The sequence below is a fragment of the Streptopelia decaocto genome (genome assembly GCF_964273445.1).
Source record: "Streptopelia decaocto genome assembly, chromosome: 13".
Classification (NCBI taxonomy): domain Eukaryota; kingdom Metazoa; phylum Chordata; class Aves; order Columbiformes; family Columbidae; genus Streptopelia; species Streptopelia decaocto.
Window position 1 is genome coordinate 7,001,779 of NC_138668.1, and position 27,720 is coordinate 7,029,498.

The following is a 27,720-nucleotide window of genomic DNA, read 5'->3' on the forward strand; positions in this document are numbered from 1 at the left end:
GAGGTGCATGAAAATACAGCAAGAATGTCGTTCACACGTCCTCTGGCTCTTTGCCTTGGTTGAGATGGGGTGTGGCAGCAGGTGGAGACCGCGGGTACCGGGGTGTGCTGTCCGTGGGGTCTGTGGGTGGTGGGGTGGCCGAGAGGCTCCTCCCAACTGTCAGCTGTTTGGAGTGACACCCCAGCATCTCATCCCTTCATGTCTCCTATTCCCAGGCGGTGTCACCCCCGTCATGGCAGTGTGCTGGTGGGGTGGCAGCGCTTGCCCTCTCCGGAGGATGCCGTGGGCGCTGGCAGGGCTGTGCATGGGTCTGGCGCTCTCTGCGTTTGGTGGAGCAGTGCTGGGGGAGCTGATCTGCGAGTCTTGGCAGCAACACAGGGCACTTGCCTTTATCATAATCCTTCACCACTCTAGAGCATTCTGGCAGGAGGAGAAATTGTGGATTTCTCCTGAGTAGTAACAGGAATAAAAGCCTGTGAGACCAGAATTATCTTTTACCAGCGTAACTGATAAAATCAAAGGGGAGAACAGACCGCTTTCTAGGCCAAGAAATGCCATTTATGCAGGCCTGTGATAGAGGTGTTCAGATAAGAGTGACAGAAGGAGAAAGAGAAACAGGTCTGTGGATCCAATTAAGGCCAAGTTCCAAGTCTGTCTTTTTTTTTTTTTTTTTAGAGTGGAACTTTCTTTGCTTATTCGCAGGCGTCACTAATGGTAAGCGAATGCTTTTCTGCTCCTTGTTGATGTAGCAGGAGCCCATCGATCTTCTACCTTCCAAGTCCCCTGGAGCTTTCCAAGAAGTGTCTTTGCTGGGGGTATCTTGTCCCAGTAGGTCCTGCTCAGCACCACACAACATCAACAGCCTGTGTCTTGCTCAGAATGACTTTGTCATTATGTCAAGTACTCCTTACGGGGTCAATTACTTTTAATAGTAAATTAACGCCTCCAAAGACAGTTAAGTAGCCTGAACCTGCTATTATATTCTGTGTTCTTAATTAATTTTTTTCAGCAGCAGATTTGCACAGTTAATTTAAAGATGTAAACAACAGACTTAGATTTGAGAAAGGTGAAGATTGGTGTTTCCACTCTGCAAACTGCTGCCTCTCCCCAAAACAAGAGCAACATCCCCACCAAGCTTGTTTCAGATAGAGAGTGGAACATTTTCTATCTTCATTGCTTTATTTTTTTTTTTACGGGTGAAAGGTGTTTTCAGGACAGTCACTTTGCACTTTCACTCCAACAGTAACAGTTATTGACAGTAATATTTATTTGGTAGTCAAAAAGCTCTTTAACCAGCATGCTTAGAAATCCATGTATGTTGGGGTTTTTTTGCTTTTTTCCCATTTTGGTACCGAGTATAATTGGGGGAAGACACTTCCTGATTCCTTAACACTTTTCTGCAGGCACTGAGCGTATTTTGGGATAAAGGATAGTACTTATCCTCTTGCTCATTCTTATATCTGTAGGCTTTTCTTGGGGCAGAGGAAATTCTTTTCTAAGTGAGTGTCTCTGAGTCCTTGCAGACAGAGGCCTTTGAGGGGGCAAGTTTCTAGATGCTCTTTGCCTTTAGCTGTTTTTTCTTGGTAGTATTATCTCACCTTTTAGGTTGGTCTTCAAGAAATAACCCATCCCACAGGTTCATGAATCACATAGTGCTGCTGCTGAAAACAAGGAAAATGCCATTAAAACCAGTGGTTTTTATAAATGGTTTGTGTTGTGATTGCAGGGGCAAGGGCAGCCTGGCCAGCGCTAATGCATGGTGAGGGCAGGTGAAACACTCACCCGCCAGTAGCTGCTGCATCGCCTCTGCTCCATCTGCTTGAAACGCAGGATCTCTGCCCGTTTCTGCATTTTAAACCTGACATTTCTCTCTGCCATGAGAAATTATTTTTTATATTTTTTTCTTTCCAGTCCTTAGCACGGATCTGTGCGTGTGGAGCGTTCTCTAGGCGTTTGCAATGGCTCAGATCAGCTGTGGGCTGGCGGGTAGACGGGGCCGCCCCGGGCTGGCGGGTAGACGGGGCCGCCCCGGGCTGGCGGGTAGACGGGGCCGCCCCGGGCTGGCGGGTAGACGGGGCCGCCCCGGGCTGGCGGGTAGACGGGGCCGCCCCGGGCTGGCGGGTAGACGGGGCCGCCCCGGGCTGGCGGGTAGACGGGGCCGCCCCGGGCTGGCGGGTAGACGGGGCCGCCCCGGGCTGGCGGGTAGACGGGGCCGCCCCGGGCTGGCGGGTAGACGGGGCCGCCCCGGGCTGGCGGGTAGACGGGGCCGCCCCGGGCTGGCGGGTAGACGGGGCCGCCCCGGGCTGGCGGGTAGACGGGGCCGCCCCGGGCTGGCGGGTAGACGGGGCCGCCCCGGGCTGGCGGGTAGACGGGGCCGCCCCGGGCTGGCGGGTAGACGGGGCCGCCCCGGGCTGGCGGGTAGACGGGGCCGCCCCGGGCTGGCGGGTAGACGGGGCCGCCCCGGGCTGGCGGGTAGACGGGGCCGCCCCGGGCTGGCGGGTAGACGGGGCCGCCCCGGGCTGGCGGGTAGACGGGGCCGCCCCGGGCTGGCGGGTAGACGGGGCCGCCCCGGGCTGGCGGGTAGACGGGGCCGCCCCGGGCTGGCGGGTAGACGGGGCCGCCCCGGGCTGGCGGGTAGACGGGGCCGCCCCGGGCTGGCGGGTAGACGGGGCCGCCCCGGGCTGGCGGGTAGACGGGGCCGCCCCGGGCTGGCGGGTAGACGGGGCCGCCCCGGGCTGGCGGGTAGACGGGGCCGCCCCGGGCTGGCGGGTAGACGGGGCCGCCCCGGGCTGGCGGGTAGACGGGGCCGCCCCGGGCTGGCGGGTAGACGGGGCCGCCCCGGGCTGGCGGGTAGACAGGGCCGCCCCCGGCAGGGCCCGCCCAGTGTTGTTGCCTCCCAGTGTAGATACTGCTTTCTAGAGCCCCTAAACCCTCCTGGGCACCCTGGGGTGAGTGCTGGGCACTGACAGGGCCCTGTGTCCCACAGACAGGGTGCTGGAGCCCCGACGGCAGCCACTTGCTCTTCTCAGTGCTGGGGGAATCTGTCATCTATTCCCTGTCCTTCTTGGGGCCCCATGGTGAGTCCGTTCCCCCCACCCATTTTCTTTGCTTTTTGGTTGTGGCCCAATGGGATTTTCTCTTCTCAGCCACGTTCGCAGCAAAGAGTCTCCGTGGGGTTGGGTTTTTCCTCCTTGCGTCACTTCTTGCTCCCAGTTCTGATCCTACAGGCCCAAAAAAAAAACCCTTTAAATGCTCAGGTGGGTTTTTTTTTCCGTGGAGGCAGCTGGTGCTGCTGTTTGCAACCTCCCCATCCCATACCCAGGAGTGTTGTCCCTAAATCAGGGTTTTTCACCCCGGTGTGTGTGCAAACGAGGCCGTTTTACACACAGACGTGAAACATTGACTTTGTTAGAGTTGTACAAGTCTGGATGCCGGACGGGAGCGGGGCTGCAGGAGCTGCAGGGGCGGTGGCAGTGGGACAAGGCGGGGAAGTACAGGACTGGGACGTGGCCACGGATCGGTTTGTTTCCTCGGGGTGGGAGCAGGAGGAAACAGGACGGTGCATCCCAATCAAACAGGACAGCAGCACGGTGGCGGAGGTGATGGATGGTGGGTTTTTTCTCTGCTTTGGATGACTTTCCGGTTGGTCCAGTGCTTGTTTGCAGTTTGTTTTAACAATAATTTTCTTCCGATTGCTCAGTGGTTTTTATTTTCCTGCCCGAACAGAGCTGTTGCTTTCATAACAAGGACCAATATTGTAGCTTGTGCTTCCTCTTTCTCCTTTGTGATGGTGTGACAATGGTGACAAACATCCATTGTATGAGCAGGAGCTGTGCTTTGGGTTTGTTTTTTTCCAGGGAGCTGTCCTGCCTGCAAAGTTCCTGGGAGTGCCAGATAGTGAGGACAGAGAGGCCTTTGTGATGGGGAGTCAGTCTGCAGCGCTCGGAGTTGATGGTGGGGTCTTAGGCAAGAAGGATTTTTATTTAAACTAATTGGGTTTGAAAAACTGTACATACTTGTCCAAATCCTCAGCCTTTGCCTTCTGTGGAGTTCTGCTCTCCTGTGATGATGAGGCTGTGTTCTGTCTGAGCCTTTCTTCCTAGCTAAGCCAGCTGCACACGGAAGCATGTCAATATTTATTATAACAAGACCCTTTGTATGCCAGAACTGCGGTGATGGCTTTTTTTTTTTGTTTGTTCTACAAGATGAAGGCTGCCTTATTTTTGTGACTTGCAGTGTGTACAGCAAAATCATAACAACTTGATTGAGTTGGATTATCAGAATTAGGTCTGAACCAGGAATGAGTCCCTGTTAGCAGAGCAGGGATTATTGTTAATAGCATTGCTTCCATATTTTTTGTTTTTTTAAACCCGCATTTAGTGTAAGGTTTCATAGTAGCTGTGTGTAACTCTTACAGCTTCAAGGTGCTCATGTTTTGGAGATGCACTTGGTTTAAATACTGCTCTTGGGATGAGCAATCTCTGACTCTTCTTTACTGAACCGCTTCACGCTTGTGGCATTCCCCTGCTCCTTAACCCCACCGATTGCTCTGCTAGCATAGCAAGAAAAAAGTGTTACTGTAGAACAAAATCCCATTTCTGCTGTTAAAGATGAAGGTCAACAGCAACTCCTGTGGGGCCGCCCGGCTGTACTCCTGCGCATGGCCTGGCAGGACGTGTCTGTTCGGGAACACAGCACCCGGCAGCTCATCTGCCACCGCCGGGTCCCTTCCTGTGAGCTTCACTCTCTTCTTATGTGGTGAAGCAAAGAAGTTAATCAGGATTAACTAAGGTTTAAGCCTGGAAGGGTGAGAGTAGCTGCTGGCACAGGATGGATGTCAGGCAGGGACTAGTGATGCTTCTTGTCCAGGCTTTTTCAATGTGGTAGGGAACCTGTGCTGGCCCTGCCGTGCCGCATGCTGCCATGCTCCTCTTGGTTTGCTTTTTGAAGTGGAATAATAAGCGGCTGTGCTTGTTTCCCCCTGTGCACAGGCGGGACCTGGCTGGTGGGGACGGGAGCCTCTTCCCTGCGGGCTGCCTCTGGAGCCCAGCACCTCCTGCTGCCACCCTGCCTGCTTCAGCAGACGCGCTCTTTTCAAAACTCCCTTTCTCTGCCTTTTGGAGAGCTGTGGTAAAGCTTGGCAAGGGAGATGTCACCTGTCCCGGCTGGGCCAGCACCTCGTGCTCGGCGCTGGGTGGGATGCAGTGCTGGGGGGCACAGTGAGCCCAGGAGGACAGGGAGGAGCGCTGGTCCTGGTGGGCTCGGTGTCGGCCCCAGCCCGGGTGAGCAGGTCTGACCATGCTGTCTGCAGACGCTGCTTTCCCCAGAAAGGATCGTCTCGATGCAAAGAGGGGAAATTGCTGTTTGTGTGTGCAAAGGAGTCACTGAGCTAAATGCTCTCATGAGGTGTCTGCTGGAGAAGCTGCCCAAACACAGTACTGTGTCTGTGGGATTTATAAAAGAAAAAAAATGATCTGGTTGAGCATGACTTGATGATGTTCAATGAAAGATGAAGAATAGCCTTTCTTTCCTGCTCACGTGTGTCATTGTGTCAGGTCTCTAATGAGCTGGCCTCATCCGTTCATATACAAAAACCTTCTCACAGCTGCTTCCTACCAGAGGTGCACTGGAAGATAGCAGACTGACATTTTTCCTCTAGTTGTCTTTGTGATCTGGAACAATAACAGTAGCAAAGGAGCGGCCAGTAGTTCAGCTATGTTTGGATTTATTTATTGCATCTATTTAGAGCAGTAGATGAATGATTATTAAACTTTCAGTGGGCTGATAAAAATGATAATGTGTCTTTGCTGTAAATCTGCTTTATAGACGGGCAGGGACTTGTTTGGTTATAGGGCTCTTGCATTAGGGGCTTAGATAAGTGTATGCGATCCATCTGGAATGATGATTTTCCCCCTCTTATCTCCTCTGACAGTGCCACTTCCATGCAGGTGCAGGTGCTCCTGTGTCGGGGGGCAGGGGGAGGGAAGGTTTTGTTTCTTCTGCCGAGCTGCGCGGGGCTGAGCTGAGCAGGGCTGGCAGGACAGGGCTGACAGTCACAGGGGGTTTGGGAGGGAGCTGCAGGGTCCCTGCACGCTGCCAGTGTCTCACATCTGGAACAGCTGCACCACAGTTGTTCCTGACCCATTCTTCATACCCTCCGGTGCCAGACAGAGGCTGTTAGATGCACCACCTATACTTACAGCAGCACCAGATTAGGGGCAGAGGATTAAATGCTATGGGGGGTTGGAAAATGTGGTGGTTTTTAATGTTTTTATGTGGTTTTTAAACCAATAGCTGCTTAACTCTGTATCTGCAGCCAGTTGAAATTGCTGTTGCTTTACTGTGGTGGGTTCAGCATAAGTAGGACCAGCAAAACAAGGTGGCGTCTTCTCTTACTTAATGAGCGGAAGAGAAGAGAAAGGTTGAGGTTGTGTTGTGACTTCTACCTGTTTTTGTTTTGTGTGGAGTGATCTTTCTGCAGCCTGGGAGGCCGAGCAGGTATCTCAGGGGTGGGTGTTCCAGCTGTGGCCTCATCTGCAGCGAGGTCCCTGCTGTGTAGATTCCACCTGGATTGTGCCATTCCTGGTGGAGCAGAGCTGCCGTGGCCCTGCACTGTGGTAGGGATGGGAGAGCTCAAGGGGAATCTCGGGAAATAAATACAGAAGGGTTCAGGCTGGACAGTGCTTAGTGGTGAGATACTTGCTTGTTTTGCCCATCAGATGTTCCCAGAGCTATTCAGGAGTCACTGGTCTGGCTCATCCAGAGGCTGCAGCAGCAATGGCAGGAGCAGTTCTGGGAACACACGGCTGTTGCTGGAGTGGTTTTGTAGTGGAGCCTCTTGTGAGGGAATTGTATCTGATTTTTTTTGTAGTGCTTCCTGAATCACTTCCAACATCTTGTGATCCGTGTCCACAGGCAGCTCTTTATCCCTGGTGCACTCGGGCTGCGAGAGTGTCAAGGAAACCAGAGCAGTGATCACGGAGATGCTTCTGAGATGAGGAACGACACAGATCCAGCCAAGGCACGTGGCTGTCGTGAATCCTCAGGGTTCTCTGCGCGAGCTGCTGTGGCTCCAGCAGCTCACTGCGGGATGACACGTCACCAGGAACCTGTGTCAGTAAAAGCCAGTGAGGGTCTAGACTGGGCTGATGTACTGGTGACAAGGGACATTTGCCTGGATTCCTGAAGTCCTGACTTATGTCTGTTGCCATACAGACACCTCCCCACTCCCTTTTTTCTGGAAATACCAGATTTGCTTCCTCCCAGCAGAACTAAAGACCCTTTTATCTTCAACTTCAGTGTCTAGACTCGGACTTAGAGTGTGGTGGTAGCACCTGTTGGCCAACTTCACTCAAACAAACTATCCCAGATGAGGTAGCTGGCTCTTAGCACTGGCCTGATGATACCAAACCTTTTGATATCTCAGTGCAGAGAAGGCTGTATGCTGCTGGGGGGGTGTTTCAGCACCTCTCCTCGCCGTCTTTGATCAGCTCGGTGCTGAGGACACTGAGCTGGGTGTCACTATGCCCTGCGCTGCCCCGGTGCTCCTGCCCGGCAGTGTGGACATGTCACCGCGTGCTGCGCGGTCCGGAGGGGACGGGAGGAACAGCAGGTGTCCAAGGCAGATGTGCTGCTGGAGACATGGATGGTGGTGTTGGACCGGGATCTGCAAGGATGGGTACTGTATTTTCGTGGGTTGGTGTTAAATTTCATAAATTGATGCAGTGCTAATAATTCACTAGGCTTTCTGCTGAGAGAGGGCAAGAGGTATCAGGCTGGTACCTGAAGAGCCTTAAGATAATTTTTCGTATCATGTTTTCTCACTTTTTTGTGCCAATGGGTCTTGTTTTGCTCAACTGGAACCAGGGGGAGGCTGTTTGGTCCCCTCTGGTCCCTGCAGACACTCTGGCTGTTTCTCTGCAGTGAGTTGCCTCACAGCTTTGTTCCACGCTTATGTCTTGGGTGGGTGCTGAGCAGGGCTGTGCTGGGCTCACCGGCCTGGGAGAGGTGAACCCGCTGGGGACCGCTCGCTTGTTTAAAACTCTGTTTGTTATGTGGGAGGGTGCTGGTCCCTGTGCAGGCAAGGGCAGTAAATCTGTTGTCAGAAGGGCTTGCGCAGATGTAAGGAGGGCAGATTATTTCTGTTTTCCCTTATTTTGCTGCCTTGAGGCAGGTGGGCAGATTATAAAGGATAGAGAGTATATGTTTATCAGTCTTGTCTTTTTCATCACCCTCCCCCTTTCTGATGACCCCATTTTCTAGAGGGATAAAGCAAGCAGCCCAACCTCATTTCTCCAATCTGTTGCACGGTGATCAAAGCGATGGAGGAGCTCTGGTTCCCTGAGCCCCTCGTCCCTGCGGTTGTCCCAGGGGGGCTGGTGGTTCTGATGCTCAACTCAAGTCCCAGGTTTGCCATAACCGTTGCTGTTTAAACAATGATGCAGTTCCTCCCTAAGCCCTGCCATAACCCCTCTGCGCTGCTGGGGGAGCAGGTACCAGTTTTCCCAGTGAGGCATCATCTGCTGCTGTGACTCAGGGGTGCGGAGGGTCTCGAGGCCGATGGCCGGTCCCGGTGCGGGGCAGGACGGTGCCCAGCTGGAGCTGCCAGCAGCCCTGGCTCCGAGCATGAGGGCTCAACGATGGGAAGAGCCTGATTCTCATACTTTTGCTGCACGTTGTCTGTGTCTCTCTGCAGAACATTGTGTCCAAGAACGCGATGCAGTACCGCGGGAATGCCCAGCACGACGCGCAGGAGTTTCTGCTCTGGCTCCTCGACAGAGTCCATGAAGACCTGAACAATGTGGTGAATTACAGTGGCGTGTCTCCACTCAAGGTGAGAGGTTCTGCTGGGAGCCAGTGTGGGACAGTGGCTGCACCTTTGCATACAGCCATTGTTTTTAAACTGGATCTGTGTGTTGGTTTCTCAGCTCCGACAGTGTGTATGGAATGAAAGCTTGGGTTAAAATACTCTTTGTTCCTGGCCTTGTGACTGTAGCCAGCCGTTGCACTAACCCCTGGTACGTGCTCCGCAATACAACCTGGAGACATTGTGCTCTGGGAGAACTGGGGGGTGTCACAGGGAGGGGCTGCCAGACATGTCAGCGGGTGTCAGACCCCACCTGGCTACCTCCATTCTGCATAACCACTGCCTGAGCAGAGCACGCTTGGTATTTGAAAATCTCACTACATTTTCTGGTGGTTTTGGACAAGGAGGGCACAAGTTTCAGAGGGAGAACTGGAGCCATCCAACATGGTGCATCCCCACGCTTGGATGCACTTCTGGGGTTTATTCTTCTCTTTCAGCCACCGCTGGAGGATGACGTGCTGCTCGAGGGTCCAGCCTTTCCAATCAGTTGTACTTTTGTGCAGGAACTCTTTCAAGCACAGTACAGGTACGATATTTTGTAAATTTTTAGGCATTATTGCATGTACTGGTGACCCCAGTGTAATTCTACCCTGACACTAGCTCCCAGTACAGCTGGGACTGGTGTTATTGTGTTAACAGCTGCTTCAGAACTCCTGCTGAATGAAGTCTAAACTAAGATCTTGCTCCACAGGAGAGTTTTTCTTCTAATTCAGTATCTTCTGTGAAAATCTTCAGTGTGTACTCCCTCCTCCCGTGCCCTAACGTGTTCTGAAAGCCCATCAGAGGAACACAGACCCAGGTGCTTGGTGCCGTGAGGCTCTGCGGGTGTCTCAGGAGTCTCCAGAGCTCCTGTAACCTGGTGCTTGGGAATTCTGAGCTGAACCTTTCACTGTCCCTTCAGGGGTTTCTCATGAGTTTCCCATAATTCATGGGAAGGGAGCTTTCTCACTTCAAAACTAATACAAGAAAACAACCTAATTTCCAGTGTTTCTGGATGGCTGTATCGGTGCTGCTATAAGAATTTTAATTGCTGGGCTTTCCCCTGAGATTTGCCAAGGCTTCCTGTGCAAAGGAGAAGCCTTAAGCCTGGTGTAAACCACGAAGCCACCGTAAATTGCAGATTATTTCTGAGTGTGAGAAATGCGTTGTCTGGAGTGTTTCCCTTGTAAGAGGGATCTGTTCACCTGCTATGCTGACTGTCGCCAGCTCTTTCCTGTCACTTCACCTCTCTTCAAACAGAAAATCCTTCCAGACCTTCCATGCTGGAGCTACTGCTGGTGAATTATTAATTTTGCAGTGATGTTTATTAGAAGCTGGATTCAGTGACTGGAGTGAAGCCTTTTCCTGGCATGCCCTGTAATGAACTTTGAGGCTAATTACTTTAAAAGGAATTAGAAATCAGGAGCCCGTCATTTCCAGCAGCTGTTTGAACAGCCTCTGCAGGGCTGCTCTGTGTGGAGAAAGAAGAGTAGAAAGGGACAGCCAGGCTGACGTGCAAAGGCTTTTGTTTGTGATTTGGTGAATTATCCATTCCCGATGGAGTGGGTTTAACTCTGTCCTGTTACCTGTACTTGCACCAGGTCCTCTCTGACGTGCCCACATTGCCAGAAGCAGAGTAACACCTTCGACCCGTTCCTCTGCATCTCTCTGCCGATTCCTCTGCCTCACACGAGGTACGTGACTGTCTTGAACTAATGTTGGCTGTTTCCCATGCATGTAACGTTATTTAATTTGCTGCAGAAGGAAGAGAGATGTCAGCAAAATCTCTCTGGTAAGTCTTTAAAAAAGATAGATAGGACCATAGGGGGCTTAATTTTTTGCTTTGCAGGTAAATTGGAAAATTGAGTCTTTTACTTGTTTCAGAATGGCCCTGTGCCCCCACCCTTAACTTCCTATAGAATTAATTTTTAGGAGGAAAAAATGTCTCTGCAGGTAACTCAAATATTTTGCTTTTGACTTAATTTATAGCATTTAAAATTAGAAAGGGGAAAAGGATGGAACACTTTTTAAAATTTCCTTTAAATTTTAAAGGGGGCTTTTTTTGAGAGCCTTTGTGCTTGTGGGAACAAGTAGCTCCAGTCTGTGTTGTGAGAAAGGAGTCTTTGGAAATCAAACGTATTTGTCCAGCTGCAGCTGAGCATAACTCTGGTGTGAGTGGATCTGGGGTGCCGCGGAGGTCCCTGTGGCCTCAGGCAGCCTGGGTGCCCCCTGGCTGGGCTCACTGGGGTCCCTGTGGCTTCAGGCAGCCCGGCTGCCCCCTGGCTGGCCTGACAGGGGCTGCCCAGCCCCGAGCACTCAGCGCAGCCCCAGCAGCTCTCTGTCCTCTCCACAGGCCGCTGTACGTCACCGTGGTGTACCAGGGCAAGTGCTCGCACTGCATGCGCATTGGGGTGGCCGTGCCCATGGCTGGGACAGTGGCCAGGCTGCGGGAGGCTGTCTCCTCTGAGACCAAGATACCCACAGAGCAGGTAACAGGCCGAGCTCATCAACCTGCCCTCAGTGGGACGGAGCACAGAGGCTTTCATCCCATGTTGGGTGTGGAGGAGTTGAACAGGGGAGGTGGGTTGGGGATGGTCTGGATGGTGCTTTTCCCTGTGTGTTGGCCCTTTGCAGCGTGGCGATGGTGGGAAAGCCGTCAGTGGGGTGCAGAGCTGCCTGATCGCCCGCTGATCCATGTGTGCTGGCAGCCAGGGAGCCACTGCACACCCATGGGGAACTCCTCTTTAGGAAGAGCTTCAGGAATGCTGTCAGATCCCACCAAAACCCCTTTGCATACTGCCGTTACCCCAGCTCCTCCTTTATGCCATTACCCCAGCTCCTCTTCCTTTACCCTGACTGATGCCAGTGTGTTTTGAGGAATGTCTTCTCGTAGCAGGAAAATGGCAGTTGAGAGATGGGGCAGGTCAGCTGGAGCAGGCATGGGTGGTTTCATGGACTCTGGTTTGCTTCTGCTGACTCTAGATCGTGCTGACGGAGATGTACTATGACGGGTTTCATCGATCCTTCTGTGATACTGATGACCTGGACACCATTCATGAAAGTGACTGCATTTTTGCCTTTGAGACCCCAGAGATCTTTAGGCCCGAGGGTATCCTCAGTCAGAGAGGTACGTTGATAACTCCTCTTAATGCCCACCGCGGTTGACCAGGAGACTTGTTTTGGAAAAGGATGTACTTGAGAATAAAAGTCCCACAAGCAGTTGATGTTCTGGTGTATTGATTTCAACTCTTTGTCCAGACTCATTCCAGCAGACTTAATGGCCTTGTCAGCGGGGAGGTTCTCAAGAAGCGATTTACACTCCTCTCTGCCTCTTCCCAGGGCTGATTCTGCAGGTCAGGCTGGCTTAATGTGAAATCTGTTGTCAGGCTTAATTTAAAGATCTGCTATGGACCAGATGAAGCCATTGAAATTGTGTTATTTAAAATCAGATTGCCGGTGATGAATAAACAGTCTCAGGAATGAACAATCACTTTCAAAGCTGAAAAAGCTCTGCTTCTCTGCTTCTCCCACTTGGTGAAAGGGAATAATTGCACCCTGGGTAGATGGAGTGTAATCAAAGGCAAATTTTATTATTGGAGGTAACAAGTAGGGTTTCTGTCACTTCAGCTCTTCTTGCAGGCAGACAAAGCCATGAATACTTGTAGAAATTACTGTGAAAAATGAGTTAGGTGAGCACTTATGTGTAATTTCTTTCTGTAAAGAAATAGTCATTATGAAAAGTAATTGCTCTTTGAAGCCTTCCTACAAGTATTAAAAATGGTCTTGATTCCATACTGACCTGCTCCTCTGCAGCTGAAAGGAGGTTTCTTACAGGGGCCATCAGGGCACTAAAGGCGAATGAAATAGCAAAATGTTTCCTTTCTCCTTATTTTTCAGGAATACACGTGAACAATAACCTGAATAACTTGAAATGTGGAACTGAGCATTCCCGAACAATATCGTACTCTCAAGGAACGGTGAAGTCTGGAAAACTGGAACAGTCCTCTGCGAAACCAGCAGCGAATGACAAGATCGTCCTGCTGGTGTGTAACAGAGCGTGCACTGGACAGCAGAGCAAGAGGTGACTGGAGCTTCAGCTACTCCTGCCTGCAGCCTGGACTGGCCTGGGGTTTACTGTAGTGAAAGCACGAGGTGAAGGAGGGATAGCTTGTGTTCAGTGCTAAAGATCATGTTGATGATAAAACATTAATGAATGCAGCAAAACATTCCTAATTTGGGTGCACTTAAACCAGCATGTTGAAACAGTGTCAATGGGAAAGGGTGAGCAAAGGGTGGTCGGAAGGACGTGCCACCCCCACAGAGCTGTCTGGGGTCAGAGCAGCCAGACCCTCTGGTGGGTGGATGTTTTTAATTGGAGTGCAGATGGGGTGGGGGGAATGAGAAATGACCATGGCAACGGCATTTTTACCAACTGCAGACTGAGAACCATCTCAGCGTTTCACAAAACGCTGTCCCAGCCCAGCTGCAGAGCTCTGAGCACAGAGCAGCGCTGCAGCCCATGGAAAAAGGCCCTTTGCTTGGGCAGCTGGAGCAGTGTTTCCTCACACTTAAGCACCTCTCCTCTGGAGGCAAGGTTTTAAATGCCTTACTTCTGGGGAGTTTTATCTAAATGATGAGCTCTGCCAGTGCCCAGTGAGGACAGTGACAGTGTCAGAGTTTGGGGATCTGATTGCTGAACAGAATAATTGTTCAATTGCTCCTTCCTGTAGGTTTGGTTTGCCCTTTGTGTTGCATTTGGAAAAAACAATTGCTTGGGATATTCTGCAGAAGGAAATTCTGGAGAAGATGCAGTATTTCCTGCGGCCTGCAGCCTGCATGCAGGTGAGCCAAATGGTTCGTCTGTTTGGAGGCTTCAGCTCTGTGTAACGGGAGCCGGTTTCTCAGAATGCTAAACATCCTGCACACGCAGAACTGATGGCATCCCCATGTTTCTCTGTGCAATAATGTCAAAGTCTGGTATTCCATCTCTGTTGTGCCGTTGTGTATTTGTGAAAGGTACAGGTAAGATTAGACTGGTCAGGTGAAGAAATTGCATGCATTGCTTCCTTCCTTGCCCCTAAGAAGTATTTGAGAGATTAGTGCTGCTGTGCACACTGGAAATCCACTGATAGGTCATGTTTGCCTAAAAGAAAAGCTGAAACATTTGCTTAGTGACAGCACGTTTCTGGTGAGAACTCCCTGGGTGCAGAGGGTGGAGTGGGGTGTCCGGTCTGGGTACAAAGCCTTGGTTGCTGTCCCTCACCCCCTGTTAGCTGCTTGGCATAGGCAGATTGGAGACCTTATGCGGCTGCTTTCTCATGTACTTCATCCTAGAGTGCGTTTTCCGTGTCAGACGGTGCCAAGGGCGGGCTGCACACAAGTGAGTGGGACCAGAGCCACTGGGACAGTGTCTGCTCTCTTTGCAGGTTTGCCCGTTCAGCCTGCGAGTGGTCAGCGTTGTGGGCATCACGTACTTGCTACCTCAGGAGGAGCGACCCCTCTGCCACCCCACAGTGGAAAGGTGAGGTGGGCCTGTTCCCTGGGGCGGAGGGGGTTTTGTGGACTGGGAACGTGCAGAAAAGGACAGTCCTCATGAGCATGTGTGGAGTGGAGGAGCAGGGGAGCAGCTGAGTGTCCTCAAGAAGCTGTGTGAGGATTGCTGGGTTCTGTGTCATGCCATCTGGAGTCTGTTCTTGGAGATGGAGAACAGAATGAAAGTATTACTCCCCCCCTTTTTTTTTCTTTTTTAGTGACGGTTATTCTTTAGAAATTTTTGTAGATGCCTGTTTTCTCAATAAGTATACATTTATTTACAGAACTAAAGTACTTAGGGAGATGCAATTTGCCAGCTTTTCCATGTCCTTTGCTGTATGAATTCCTTTTCCTCCTGTGCAAACTTGTGCTGTGTGGGAGCAGAGGAAGGATGGTGGGCTAGTGGAGGGAAGTTATATGCATGTAAAAGATAATGTGGACTGCAAAAGGAAAGGTGGTGTAACTGCTGTCTGCTCCTCTCTCCAGGGCATTGAAGTCATGTGGACAGGGGGGAACTGCTCATGTGAAATTAGTGGTAGAATGGGACAAAGAAACTAAAGACTAGTAAGTATGAAGTAGAAAGCCTTAAAGCATGTTCACCTCAAGAGTGACGGGTGCAGCTTGCTTGTGTGAACTTTGCACACTTCAGCAGCTGTGAGACCCCTCAGAACCTGTTCCTGTCTGCAGGGACAGACCGGGGCTGGGTGTCCCAAACCTGCTCTGAGATGGGGCCCTTTTCTCTGTAGCTGGGTTTTGCATTATGGAGCAGTAGTCTCACCTGTGGCTCTTTCCCCACAAATCATTCATGTGAGAACTCATGGGTGGCGAGACAAACTGCAGTGGGTGCCCACGGCTGCTCTTCACCCCTGGGTTCAGTTGTGCTGCCCTGGCAGGATCTCCTGCCAGTTAGCTCTTGCTCATGTGTAATGGGGCAAATTCAGGAAAGAGCTGCTGGTTGTACCTTCAGAACAGCTCTCAGCAGTACGGGGAGCGGGTGAGCATGCTGGTAACTGTGGTGTCTCCCTGATGCAGCTTGTTTGTGAATACAGAAGAGGAGTATATTCCAGACTCTGAAAGTGTCCGCCAGCAGAGAGAGCTTCATCACCAACCTCAGACCTGCACTTTATCTCAGTGTTTCCAACTCTACACCAAAGAGGAACAGGTATGGACCATACTCAGGAGGTCTGGCTGGTCCACGAGCTGCCTGATCTCCCACCTGCAGTGGAGTAGCTGTTTGCTGCAAACATTCATCTGTTGAGACAGGAGAATAAACTGGTGACACAGCACTAGTTACCAGCCCTGCTAACAGTTTCTTTGTAGTGAGGAGGAAGTTGTTGAAGATACTGCTTTGGGGGTTTTTGCCCCCCAGATGTTGATATGAGAACTTAGTCCTCTCTTCTGCAGTTTCTTCCCTGTGAAATAGCAATGAATTTTCTGGCATGCATTGTAAGGGTTAGAGCAGCATGGCTTCTTCCTGGGAATTCACTGCTCTGTCTGGAAGCAGCTGTGAGTTTCCAAGCCTGAGCAGGGCTGGGTGGGCTCCAGGCACCCCCGTGGAGTGGGACCCCCGACCGGTGCTGAGCTCAGTTCTCCAGAAGCGTGGCCGCTCTCCTCCTCCAGCTCTGCTCATGCTGCTAAAAAGGGATGGACTGGGAGGTGGACTGCGGACCTCAGCTTTAATAATTTTGGAGCCTCTCTTGTTGCTTCTCAGAGGTGAGAGAAAAGTTGCTTGACAGATTAAAGCTCTCTGGCTTCTAAGTTTTCTGAGCTCTGGGCTGTGGAGGGGAGCACATGCCCTGTTTGTGTCTTTGAAAAGACATATTCTCCTTGGTGAACAATGCAAGTCTGCAGTTTGTAAGTCTGTGCCAGTGGGACATTGGAAGGAAGAGGGTTTCCAGAAGGCAGCAAGGTGTCAGGGATGAAATTTGAAGTACAACAGTTTTCCTTCTGTTCTGATTCTTTCTTTGCTGCTGTTTTTCTCATGATAATACTTTTACTCAGGCTGCCAAGCCTGCCTGCTTTCTGCCTTTGCTTTTTCTTCTCCCTCACTTTGTAGGGATTGGAGTTCCTAAGGTGGAAACAGTTTCTCTGCTCAGCAGCACTAGTGAATTCTGTCTTGCGTGGAAAGCGCCTCCTGCGTGAGGTGCCTCTGTCTATTTGTCACTGTTCTGAAAAGGTCATTGGGAACCCTGCATTTTCAATGAGCCTGAGAAATGCTGGAGTGGATGGGTGACTGGTCAGTGTCTGCACGGGCTGGGGCAGCAGAGGAGCAGTGAAAGCTGCCTTGGAACTTGGAAGCTAATACCCACTGCTGCCTTTTCCTTGCAGCTTGCCCCGGATGATGCGTGGCGATGCCCACACTGCAAGCAGCTGCAGCAGGGTAGCATCACACTGAGCCTCTGGACCTTACCTGATGTCCTCATCATCCATCTCAAGCGGTTCAGACAGGTAAGGATGTCTGCGGTGCTGAGGACTGCTCAGCTGGGCAGTGACCTGACTGTGCCACGTCTTCAGAAGCAACTATTCCGCCCTGCATGTTCCTCTTCAGACATGCTGGCCTTGCTGCCACTGCCGCTCACGCTCTTCTCTGTTTGTGCAGGAAGGAGACCGAAGGATGAAACTTCAGAATATGGTTAAATTCCCCCTGAGTGGTTTGGACATGACTCCTCACGTTGTGAAGCGCAGTCAGAGCAGCTGGAGTCTGCCGTCTCACTGGTCACCGTGGAGGCGACCGTATGGTCTCGGGAGGGATCCTGAGGACTACATCTACGACCTGTATGCTGTCTGCAATCATCATGGCACCATGCAAGGGGGACACTATACAGGCAAGTATCCTGCAATATTACGTAGATTAGATCCTTCCAGAAAGAAAAAGGTTATGTTTTCTGGAGGGGGAGCCTTTGTGACTTTGAGGAATGCAACAATGGTGGTCCCAAATCACCTCATGTACGTTCCTTTTTCTGCTATCTTTTTTTTCCTTCAGAGTAATAGCACCAACCTTTCATGTTTCAGAAATGCTCCTGGCCACTCAACTTAGAACTTCTGTAGGTACCAGAGGCTGTGACACACAGGAGGTGTTTACAGATTGCTGATGTGCACAGCCAGTTTATCAGCTCCTCTTGGCTTATTTCAGCAGCTCCCAGAGCACCCAGGGATAGAGTTACTTGGTGGTTCTTAGAATCTGCATGATTTCCCACAGCAGTCCAGGAGATGTGTGTGCCTGGTGTTGCCCTTGGGTGTATGTCTCTGGGCTGGGTTGTCCTGGGTGGACTCAGTCAGAAGGAGATTCAGTGGTGGAGGAGACTGCTGCAAATAACAGAACATGACGTGAAGAGAGTCACCCCAGACGGGGTTCTGTTCTGAGCCAGACAAAGGAAATCCTGAACTGGGAGCTGTTCATTGTATTCTGGTGGGCTCAGGCCCCATCTTGCCAGTCAGACTGGAAGAGGATGTGTTGCATGAGTAAATCTGTTCTTTCATTCTCCTCCAAGTCTATCACAGTGGATAAGGTCATGTTTAAGTTCTCATATGGCAAACCTGAGAGCAGTAGGAGTGAGGAAAGTCTAATAGTAACATGTTTTCTCTCAGCATATTGCAAAAACTCAGTTGACGGCCAGTGGTACTGCTTTGATGACAGTGAAGTCCAGCAACTTGCTGAAAATGAAGTCTGCAAGCAGACAGCATATATTCTTTTCTACCAGAGACGCACAGCAATCCCGTCATGGTCTGCTAACAGCTCTGTGGCAGGTAAGTCCCGCTGTCCTTGTCAAGGAGCGGTTATAGTTTCTCTCTCATGTATACTTTGGCCTTCTGAAGAATTTTCTGCCTGGCTCTGCTGAAACCCTGCTCTCTGTCCCAGAGCTCAGTGAGCGGTGTCTGCTGTGCACCAGGGCCAGGGAACCCCCGGCTCTGCCGGTCAGGCCGGTTGTGGCAAAGAGGCTGGGGATGGGTAACCCCCTCGACCCCCACGGGTGGTTCTGCTCAGAGCTGCCCTTGTCAAAACCAGGACATCAAAGTGTGAGGAGCTCATTCCGCCAGCAGTGCCGATGGTCTCAGGTGGGCAGCCAGTGGCTGAGCGTGCTGGTTGAGTCCATGGTGAGCTGGGGGCTGGCACAGGCTTGATGGCTTGGGAAAGGACAGGGCTAGCTCTGCCTTTTTGTGGCCGCTGGAGGATTGCCCTCTGCCTGCGTGCTGCTGCACCGGTTCTGTGATTCACAGCACACTAGCACAAGTGAAAATCTGCCGTTTACAGCTGTAACTATTTTATAAGAGCAAAGGCTTTTTCTCTTGGCAGTATCTGGATGCTGGGGCTGTGTGGGCCAGCTCCAGGGTCTGTCGCAGGATGGACCTTCCTCTGTGTGGGTTTCCCGTGTGCAGCTGCTGGCCTGATGCCTGTGCCTGGTTCTTGCAGGATCCACCAGCTCCTCGCTGTGCGAGCACTGGGTCAGCCGCCTGCCCGGCAGCAAGCAGCCCAGCATCGCCTCGGCAGCCTCCTCGCGGCGCACCTCTCTGGCCTCGCTCTCGGAATCCGTGGAGCTGACTGGGGAGAGGAGTGAAGATGATGGTGTGTATCAGTGCTGCAGCACATGGGGATAACTGGGCTGCTAGGCTTTCTGGTGCAAGATCCCTATTAAGATAGGGGCAAAATACGTGATGGCAAGGTGGGGACACTGGCTCTGTGTCCATAGGAGCAGATGGGTTCTGGCTCAGCTGAGCTTTTCTCTGGTGTGAAAGGATGGAGAAGAGCAGGGCAGGAACCTTAAGGAGCCTTTCAAATAAAGGAAATACTGTCAACCAAACCCCTCAGTCAAGAACTACTTGTGGTTTTTGTCAGTTTCACTGCAGCACCTTTGCAGGGAGGCTGGTGTATCTCCACAACTTAGCACAGGTGCCTATTGCTGTGGCTGACTGCTCCCAGGGAGGTGAGGAGATACACTAATTCACTTGTGTGTGCAAATAACTGTTCAGGTCCTGGCTTTGCCTGGCTCCTCCACCTAGTGCTTTATAACTTTCAAAATGTGGAGCTTCAGGCATCAGTCTGAGCATTTTGAAGCTGGTAGAGAGATGTCCCTGCAGCAGCACTGTGACCACTGTCACATCTGGCCATGGTAGTCACAGTTCTGAAATGCTTATGGTTGTACTTTGTGTTTCTAAATCCAAGTACATTGCTTTACCTAAAGAGGCAGGAATCCTACTTCGCCTTTCAGAGGATGGTATGGGAAAATAATCTTTGATACAGAACAGTGTGTTTCTGGGAGCACAATCATAGCTGGTGAACTCATTGCTAGTTTCAAGGGTTTCCAGGGTGCAAAACCTGTGTTTGATCTCCTGCTGCTCAGGGATGAGAGGAAAATCTGGATTTTCAGTTAAAAGTTTCAGAGTGTTATTTCTGGGTGGCCACTAGCAAATAACAGTTGTTGAATTCCTTATTCAGCCTTTAAGCAAGAAGCTGTGCCTGTAGCAGGCACGAGGAGAGGGACCAGGTGGTGTAGCTGGGTAGTCTGACTCTCTTGGAGAAATAGCATCTGTGGATGGGTGGGATAAACCAACTGCAGGCTTGGCTTTTATGCCGATGATGTCCTTTTCTTCTCTGCAGGAGGATTTTCAACTCGTCCATTTGTAAGAAGTGTCCAGCGTCAGAGCTTGTCGTCTAGATCTTCTGTCACCAGCCCGCTGGCAGTGAGTGAAAATGGGGTCAGGCCCTCCTGGTCGCTCTCTGCAAAACTGCAGTTGCGTTCCAATTCTCCATCCCGCTTCTCTGGAGATTCCCCTGTACATACTTCTGCTTCCACCCTGGAGAAGATCGGGGAGGCTGCTGATGATAAAGTCTCCACCTCTTGCTTCGGCAGCCTGAGGAACCTCTCGAGCAGCTACTTGGAGCCCTGTGATGGCAGTCGGCGAGAGCACAAGGCGGCTCGCAGGGCTCCCTTGGCTGTCATGGAAGGGGCATTCAGGGAGGAGTCTGTTGTAAGGACATCTAGCTCAGACCTTTCAGACGGGTACGGTAAAAGCTCTGTGCAGCCAGACAGGAACCACCCTGCTTTGGACCCTTTTGATAACAACAATCAAATCGCCTTTGTTGATCAGAGCGATTCTGTGGATAGCTCTCCAGTCAAGGAGGTGGCAGCCCCCAGCGGGCCAGGGCTGGCTGCAGAGAAGGCAGAGGGCACCCCTAAAAAGGCTCACGGCTCCAAGGGAGTTTCTGAGCCAGACAGAAGTTTGAGGAAGGGAAGGACAGTCTCATCTACCCGAGAGACCAAAGGCTCTCACTCTTCTCCTCCTCCGCTAAGGAGTTCCCAGAAAGTTTCCCGATCTAGAAGTAAGACGGACTCCTCCAGGGCCAGCGGGCGACACGGGTCTCCTGCTCCTGCTCAGTCTAGGAAGGACCATGGCACGAAGCCCCTCGAGGCGCCTGTCCCATCGGCTCAACAGAAGCAAAAGTCTGGTTCTCCATCCTGCACAGCTGCCAAGAAGACCCCATCAGGCTCATTGACTAAGGGCTCTTCTGCTGGGAAGAGCCGGACTTCAGACCGAAGCCTCAGCAGGGAGGGCTCTAAGATAAGTCTGGGGTCGGATAAAGCGAGCGTTACCAGCAGCTCAAGAACAAGCTCCCCGCGGATAAGCCACTCCCGGAGTGACAGCAGGGCAGTCGACAGCAAGCACGTGCGGAGCTCCTCCATGGCCAACCTGCGGTCTCCAAACACTGGTGTGCGTTCTGGTCTGAAGAGGGACAGCAAGTCGGAGGAGAAAGGATTGTCTTTCTTTAAATCAGCCTTAAGGCAGAAGGAGACCCGGAGGTCAGCAGACCTGGGGAAGACGACGATGCTCACAAAAAAGGCAGGGGGTGGCAGTTCCAAGTCAGGCAGCAAAAATGTGCTGGAAGACAAATCGGAGAGAGGTGTAGTCGCACCAGCCTCTCAAACCAATGCCAACATTATTGCAAAAGAAAAACTTGTCCCAAAAGATGCCACACCCAACAAACATTCTCTGCTATCCAGCCGCAAGTCCAAGTCTTCCCAGCTAGATCCCGGAGTCCAGTCTCCTCCTTCCAGTGGCAAGCAGTCCACTGACAAACCGCTGAAAAAATTACCTTCCAGCATGCAGGTGTCTGTACGGCCTTCTCTGGAACCTCAATGAAATGCTGCAATCCAGGTGTCTTTTCTTCTGCTGAGAAGCTAATTTATTCTGAGCTCTTGTTTTTTTTTTGTTAATGTGCCTAATGTATGTTTTGAGGAGAAGTTAACTGCAAGTTGTTAAAGCGCCTTTTGATTCTGCCGTCAAACCAAATAGCCACAGGCAGCCAGCACTGATGCAGGTGGTGGAACTGGAGTTGTTGAACATGAATGCAGCTGTCCCATAGCACTTGTACAGGAGTCTCTTTATAGAAAATGCAACAACTTTCTGCAGAGTCAAGGTTTGAAATCTGAAACCCGGTTGTACTGACACTAGTGTGCTTTGTAGAGCTGTGAACTGATGTTCCTTTGGTCTTGTTCTGACCAGGCTGTGTCTGTGCTGGTGTACGGCCTTGTTCTGAGCTGTGGAGGAGGCAATGGAAACTGGAAAGGAGAGACTGCCACTTCTTTGTGCTCTCTCAACCCCCTCTCCCTGCTCCCCTCCATTTTTCAGGCTTTCTAAAGGGCAATATTTCAACACTAATGTTGTTTCTCAGGTATATACTCAGCCAGTATAGGAGGGACTAGCATTAGTGGATGGACAGAGAGGTACCTGTGTGTCCATGCGTACATGTGTCTGTCACAGATTTCATTTTTGCATTCCAACAGCAGAAAGTGGTGGGGTTTCTTATGAAATGTAAGATGATTTTTTTGCTGCTGTGTCTCTGAAGAGTTTTACTTTGCCCACACCTAAGGCAACCCCCGCCCTGTCCTCTTTACTCACTGTCTCTGCTGAAGCACTACCCCGAGCACCAGGAGAAGTCACTGAGCAGCAGCTGTTGCCAGGTGTGCCTGTGCTGTGCAGGGCAGGGGGTGGTGGCGGTGCCATGGGAGAGCTGTCCTCGTGCACCCCAGTGGGGTGACGCTGGTAGGACCCTGCTCAAACTCTGAAGCCAGCAGCATTTCCTAATATCCTCAGATGCTTCATCGTAGTGATGTGAATATAGCATCCGTTATTTATAGGAGTAACTTTGCGATAAGCCAAGTGTCACCGTCTCCTCTCTGCCTTCTCTGAGCATGCTTTGAACAAGCCCCTTCCTGCGGGTCGGGGGCTGCACCAAGATACCGGAGCAGTTTGTTGCTTTCTCCAGAGCCTGCTGCGTCCCTCCCTGCGGTGCGCTGCTCCCCTTCCCCGCGCCTTTCAGCAAAGCCGTCCCCTGTGTGTGCGGTGAGTGTCTGCCGGGGTTCAAACACTACATTGAGGGATGTCTGTTTACATGCCCTTCTCACGGGGGAGATTCCTCATGTTCTTTAAGATTCCTCTTCAAAGGTGGATTCCTTAAGTCTTTTTATATACATGCAGTGAATTATTTTCTTTTTTAATTTCATGAGTTTTTATTAATGTGCTGCTTATCCTTTCTGTACATCAGCAATGTGCTGTGCAGGTCCCGGTGTGCAGCTGCTGTGCAGTGCTGGGCACACTTGTCTCCTGAATCAGGTCCCTGCCTGTCCCCACTCCTATGTGGCAAAGCTGCTCCAGGCTCAGCTTGTGGACAGACCTGTTTGTATGTTTTTTCTGTCACTGTAACAAAGTGGCCTCAAACATGTAGTCACTCAGAGCTGGTCCGCTCCACCTCCTCTTGGGCTGGTGTCCCTGCAGCAAGTCTTGTCCTCAGGTCTGCTGGGCACGCTGCTGTTCCATGGTCACTTTTTGTCCTGGGACATCTGCAGCAAGCTCTGCAGAGCAGTGTTTTGCGGGGAGCAGAGAGCTCAGGGAAAGGCAGCGGGTGTGTGGAGCGAAGTGAGGGTGCCGCAGAGCCCAGGGGTACATCAGGCGGCAGTGAAGATTGCATTACTTGCTTCTTAAACGTATGACTTGGATTATTCTTGGATTATTTTCTGTTCTATCCAGCAGAGCAGATGAGACTTACTGCACAATGTAGTACTTAAATTACTCCCTGAAATGTGGATGTTGAAGTATTTGTTTAAGGTTTTATCTGTATTAAGGTCTTGTGCCGTGTTGGCTCTTCTGTAGTAACAAGAATGTAATTCCAGTGACTGGTGCTGACTTGGCTTGGCATCCTTTAAATAGCCAGAACTTATTTTTCTGTGTGTTTTACCATGGGACATTTAGGAAAGGTTCTTTTTACGAAATGAAGCTTTCTTTTCATGCTGTTGTTCCCTGAGGAAGTTCAAACTGGAAGCTAGTGTGTGACTTTGAGGTGTGTTCTCCTGTATTGCATGCCTGGACTGAAGGAAATATGAAGCCATGTCCACGTTGGTGTTGTAGCTGGATACTGGTTCCATATGTTTGTACCTGGGGCGTGAGAATGGTAACTGCACAAAATGGGAACAGGAGGTCCCAGTGCCCAGTGTGCCTGTAGCTGACATGAAATGCAGTCGAACCTCTGCAATCCCATGATGTGCAACCTCGCTCTTTTTCTGTCTGTTCCCCAGAATTGCTGATGGCGGTTGCTGCTGGTTCCAGCACCCTGCTCTGCACGTGCTGCCCGCCTGGCTGTCGTGCCCGTCCCTCTGCACCCGCAGCTCTGGCGCAGGCTGTGCGGGCAGTGCCCTGTCTGGGAGCGGAGGAGATGCTGCCAGCCCGGCGTGTTCTCTGGCTTAGGGGGCCTGACGCAAGGTGTCCACAAGGAAAGGTTCTGACTGACGGGTGTGTTGCAGTTCTTGCTGAGTGCAAGGCACACAGCAGGCAGCGTGCCCAGCCGGCCTGTGCAGCACCTGCAACCACGGTCCCTGCTCTGTGGCTGTGTTCGTTCTGTAACAACGCAGCTGTTTGCTGCCATGCTGCGTCTCTGCCTTTTGTGTCACCGATTTCCAGTGGTCTTTGAGCTTCCCTGTGCAGGAGGGGGCTGAAGGGAGCAAGGAACACGGGTGTTCGTTGTGAGCATGAAGCCAAGCCTGGTCGCTCTTAAAGTCATGGCTCCATCAGTGATGTAGAGTAAATCTTTCTAAAACTGAACGTAGGTTATTGCAGGCCCTACTTAAAGTGATTTGGGGAAAAGCAGCATCAGTCTTCCCTCCTTGCTTTAAATCAGGCTTATTTCTTAGCTCTTCCCTGTATGGGAATTCCTGTCCATGTGTGCAGCGCTGTCCAGACGTAGGGATGTGGGATGGCACTGGGGAGTGCTCCAGAGAGGAATCTGCCAAGTCCTGGATGCCAACCCCGCCTTGGCTCTGTGCTCAGCCTTGCAGCAGGGAAGGCCGAGGCTGCTCCGAGGCAGCTGTTCAAACGCTGTCACCTCTTACAATTGGGGTTTGGCTTCAGGGGCACTTGTGCCTGTGAGGAGGTGGGTTCTGCCACCCCCGAGGTCACTGCAGGCCAGGGGTCTCCACCTGCTCCTGGGTGGTGGCACGTGGGGCCTGGAGGTCCCGTGGCTGTTTGTTCAAGGTGCACAGAAATGGCTGCTATCGGGTCTGCTGCGCCGGTCACACCACACGTGGGGCCAGTCCGTGGGGTGGCTGGGGGGCTGTGCCGGTCACACCACATGTGGGGCCAGTCCGTGGGGTGGCTGGGGGGCTGTGCTGGTCACACCACATGTGGGGCCAGCCCGTGGGGTGGCTGGGGGGCTGTGCCGGTCGCACCACGCACAGGGACGGCCCATGGGGTGGCTGGGGAGCTGTGCCGGCTGCAGCAGCCTTGGGACCCCCAACTCCAGGAGAGCAGGAGCCGCATCCTCTGAGGGCTGTGCCGTGTGTTTCCCATCAGCTTTGGGCCGGACTCGCCGTGTGACGCTCCCAGGTCACTCACGCCATCTGACACTTGCTCCCATCCTCGGCATCAGCCCTCTGGGTGCGGACAGCAGCGCCCTCATTCCAGTGCTAGATTCCTGCTGGAGTCACCTGAATAAATGGTTTTTACCCTTTTTGAGCTACGTCTTTTGGATAGTGTTTAGTAGTATACAAATTATAAGCACATTTTCAATGACGTGTATTAAAGAGGCACCTTTTATTTGTATTTATCACATTTGATAGACAACTTGGTGCCTGCAGTTCTCTGTAACTTGTGTCTCACTTTGGGTGTATAAATTGTTAACCCTTTCAAACTTACCAAATATGGCTAAATAAAAAAAGTTATGCTTAGGATAGAAAATTAGCAGCTTAATTACAGTACACTTACTCCACTGCAAGTGCCCTCATCTGTCCTAGCTGCAGGGTTGTTTGCTTTCCAAAGCTGAGACTCGAGCATGACCCCGTTTTTCTCAGTGCCGCGGCAGTTTTGCATGGCAGCACCAGACCCACGCATGCACTGACCGACTATGCAAGCGCCTGCTCGGGACCAGCGCCGTGTGTCCGGCTGCGGCCGTGGGTCCGACCCCTGCTCACCGCAGCCGCGTGTCAGCGCAGGGGAGCACGTCCCGGGTTCCTGCTTTGTTTGCACATCTTTGATTCTTTCCTTTGCAGAATTCTGCATTACTGACAAGGCTGGAGTGTAGCATAACGTCAAAGGGATCTGAAATGTTGAAATGAGAACAAACTGGATTTCTGTATTGTATTGTTTTTTCTTTTTTTTTTTTTTCTTTTACCAGGGAAAACCTGATCAGTGTTCTGTGTGTAGCCTGCTGTTTTCCATGTATAAAGGCGTGTTCCACATTGTAAGAAGAGGCAGTCACCTGTAACCGTACGAGCACTCAGAGCGAGGGGTTTTGTTGAATTTCCATGCTGAGGAAGCAGTTCCCAGTGGTTGGTGTGTTGCCTGTACTGGTGGTGATGGGGCTTCTGCTGTCTTGCCGGGCAGAGCTGTGCTGGCTGCCACAGTGACCGCGTGTCCCCTTCCCCTCCAAACCGCGGTGACGCTGTGTGCTGGTGGGTGCCGTGGGGTAGGCGGCTGCCTTGGCGACAAGGGGAGGTGTCCCCAGAGGCACATTTGGGTGGCACGAAGTGCGGATCCCAGGTTCCTCCTGGTGTCCCCACCAGGTGCCGGCACTGAGAGCCTTTGGAAACAACATTCCACGTAATTTTACTGTTCTCTTTTTTTTGTGTCTTTGTCATTTGCCTACTAATCCAAAATAATTTGGCAGTATCTGATGTTATCTGTGGAGGGAACTGAAATTTAGTTTTAATCTGTGGTGAGATCAAAGTACTACATGGTTTTCTTGATAAAAGCACCATAAAGCATTTACTATTAGGAACATTTTGTAAAATGAAAGTACCTGAAGACTTGTAGAATATCTCTATGAGGTCTAAAGGTTTAGGGACTCTGCTATTTTTTTTTAAAGGCGATAACACTCAATGTATCTGCAACTAGTGTTTTTTTAAAAGACACAGATTAAAACTAAGTGTAAACACCGATTCTGTTTCACTCTAGGCCCTGCCGCACAAACGCGTTGCAAGAACGTCAGCGCTGGGTTCCTAAGGCATTTGTGCAGCGCAATAAGAAACCTTTCTGAGGTGCTACATTGCCCTGGGTAGGGTGACACAAGGGAATACAGGCTACAAGCACCCAGATTATTTTCTTGTGGCCTTCCAAATACCAATTTGTACAGATTTGCTCACCAACTGTGCCTCACCATTGATTAAAATTGAATTTTAAGTCCTGTTGCAAATGCAGTTTCTCTTCTGGACACAATGTCAGATTTTACACTGGAATATCTACGGTTCTAAAAACTGCATGTCACATCACTGTACACTGGTACTGGGCCGTGGGCTTGACCACACCTTTGATATTCTCTTCTGTATTTTAATGTTTTTGAACTGTACAGTAATTTGGAAAGCAGGCTGTCTTTACTTGGGATTGAGCATTGTACCATAAATTTTAAATTATTTGAGGACAAGTGCATGAGACTGTGTCAATGCCTTTTATTATTTATTTGTATGTTTTATTATTCAAGGTGTATGCACTTTTAATATGCAGAATTTATATTTTTATGTTAAAAATCATTTTCTTTCAGAAAGAAGAGTTTGAATATGAGGAATTGGAATTAAGTGCAAAAAGGGGAATATGTAATAAAATACAATAAATTTATTACTAGGCATCCTGCCTGAGTGAGCGTTTTTCCAGGTGTGCATGGCTTCGTGCCCCACTCTGGCTCTTGGGATGGGCCGGGCGCCCCGCAGGGACCCTGCTCCTTGTTCTGGGGTTTGTATCGGCCACGGCCACCCCGGTGCCTCTGTTGTGGGTCTCTGACTGTGGTGTCCCAGCTGTGTCCCATGTCCCCAGGCTGTGGCAACAGTGTCCCTGTGTCCCCTCTGGCAGGCAGTGCCGGTGCTGCC

The 27,720-nt window shown here is 51.2% G+C and overlaps 1 protein-coding gene across 5 annotated transcripts in view; it reads left to right on the forward strand.

Annotated features, from left to right (window-relative positions):
* The window catches only part of USP31 (ubiquitin specific peptidase 31), a 29,420-nt gene extending 1,933 nt beyond the window's left edge, over positions 1-27,487 (forward strand). For 2 of the 5 annotated variants that reach the window (XM_082064802.1, XM_082064805.1), the window contains 15 exons: positions 8,696-8,833; positions 9,304-9,392; positions 10,447-10,539; positions 11,199-11,334; positions 11,828-11,972; positions 12,743-12,926; positions 13,576-13,687; positions 14,272-14,366; positions 14,864-14,941; positions 15,410-15,539; positions 16,706-16,825; positions 16,977-17,202; positions 17,966-18,124; positions 18,789-18,941; positions 19,974-27,487. In XM_082064802.1, coding sequence (XP_081920928.1) covers positions 8,696-8,833; positions 9,304-9,392; positions 10,447-10,539; positions 11,199-11,334; positions 11,828-11,972; positions 12,743-12,926; positions 13,576-13,687; positions 14,272-14,366; positions 14,864-14,941; positions 15,410-15,539; positions 16,706-16,825; positions 16,977-17,202; positions 17,966-18,124; positions 18,789-18,941; positions 19,974-21,514 — 3,399 coding nt within the window. In that variant the 3' untranslated portion in view covers positions 21,515-27,487. The remainder of the gene's footprint in view (positions 1-8,695; positions 8,834-9,303; positions 9,393-10,446; positions 10,540-11,198; positions 11,335-11,827; positions 11,973-12,742; positions 12,927-13,575; positions 13,688-14,271; positions 14,367-14,863; positions 14,942-15,409; positions 15,540-16,705; positions 16,826-16,976; positions 17,203-17,965; positions 18,125-18,788; positions 18,942-19,973) is intronic. The other 3 variants (XR_014185329.1, XM_082064803.1, XM_082064804.1) reach the window with 3 other exon arrangements.
* Positions 27,488-27,720: the final 233 nt, after the last annotated feature.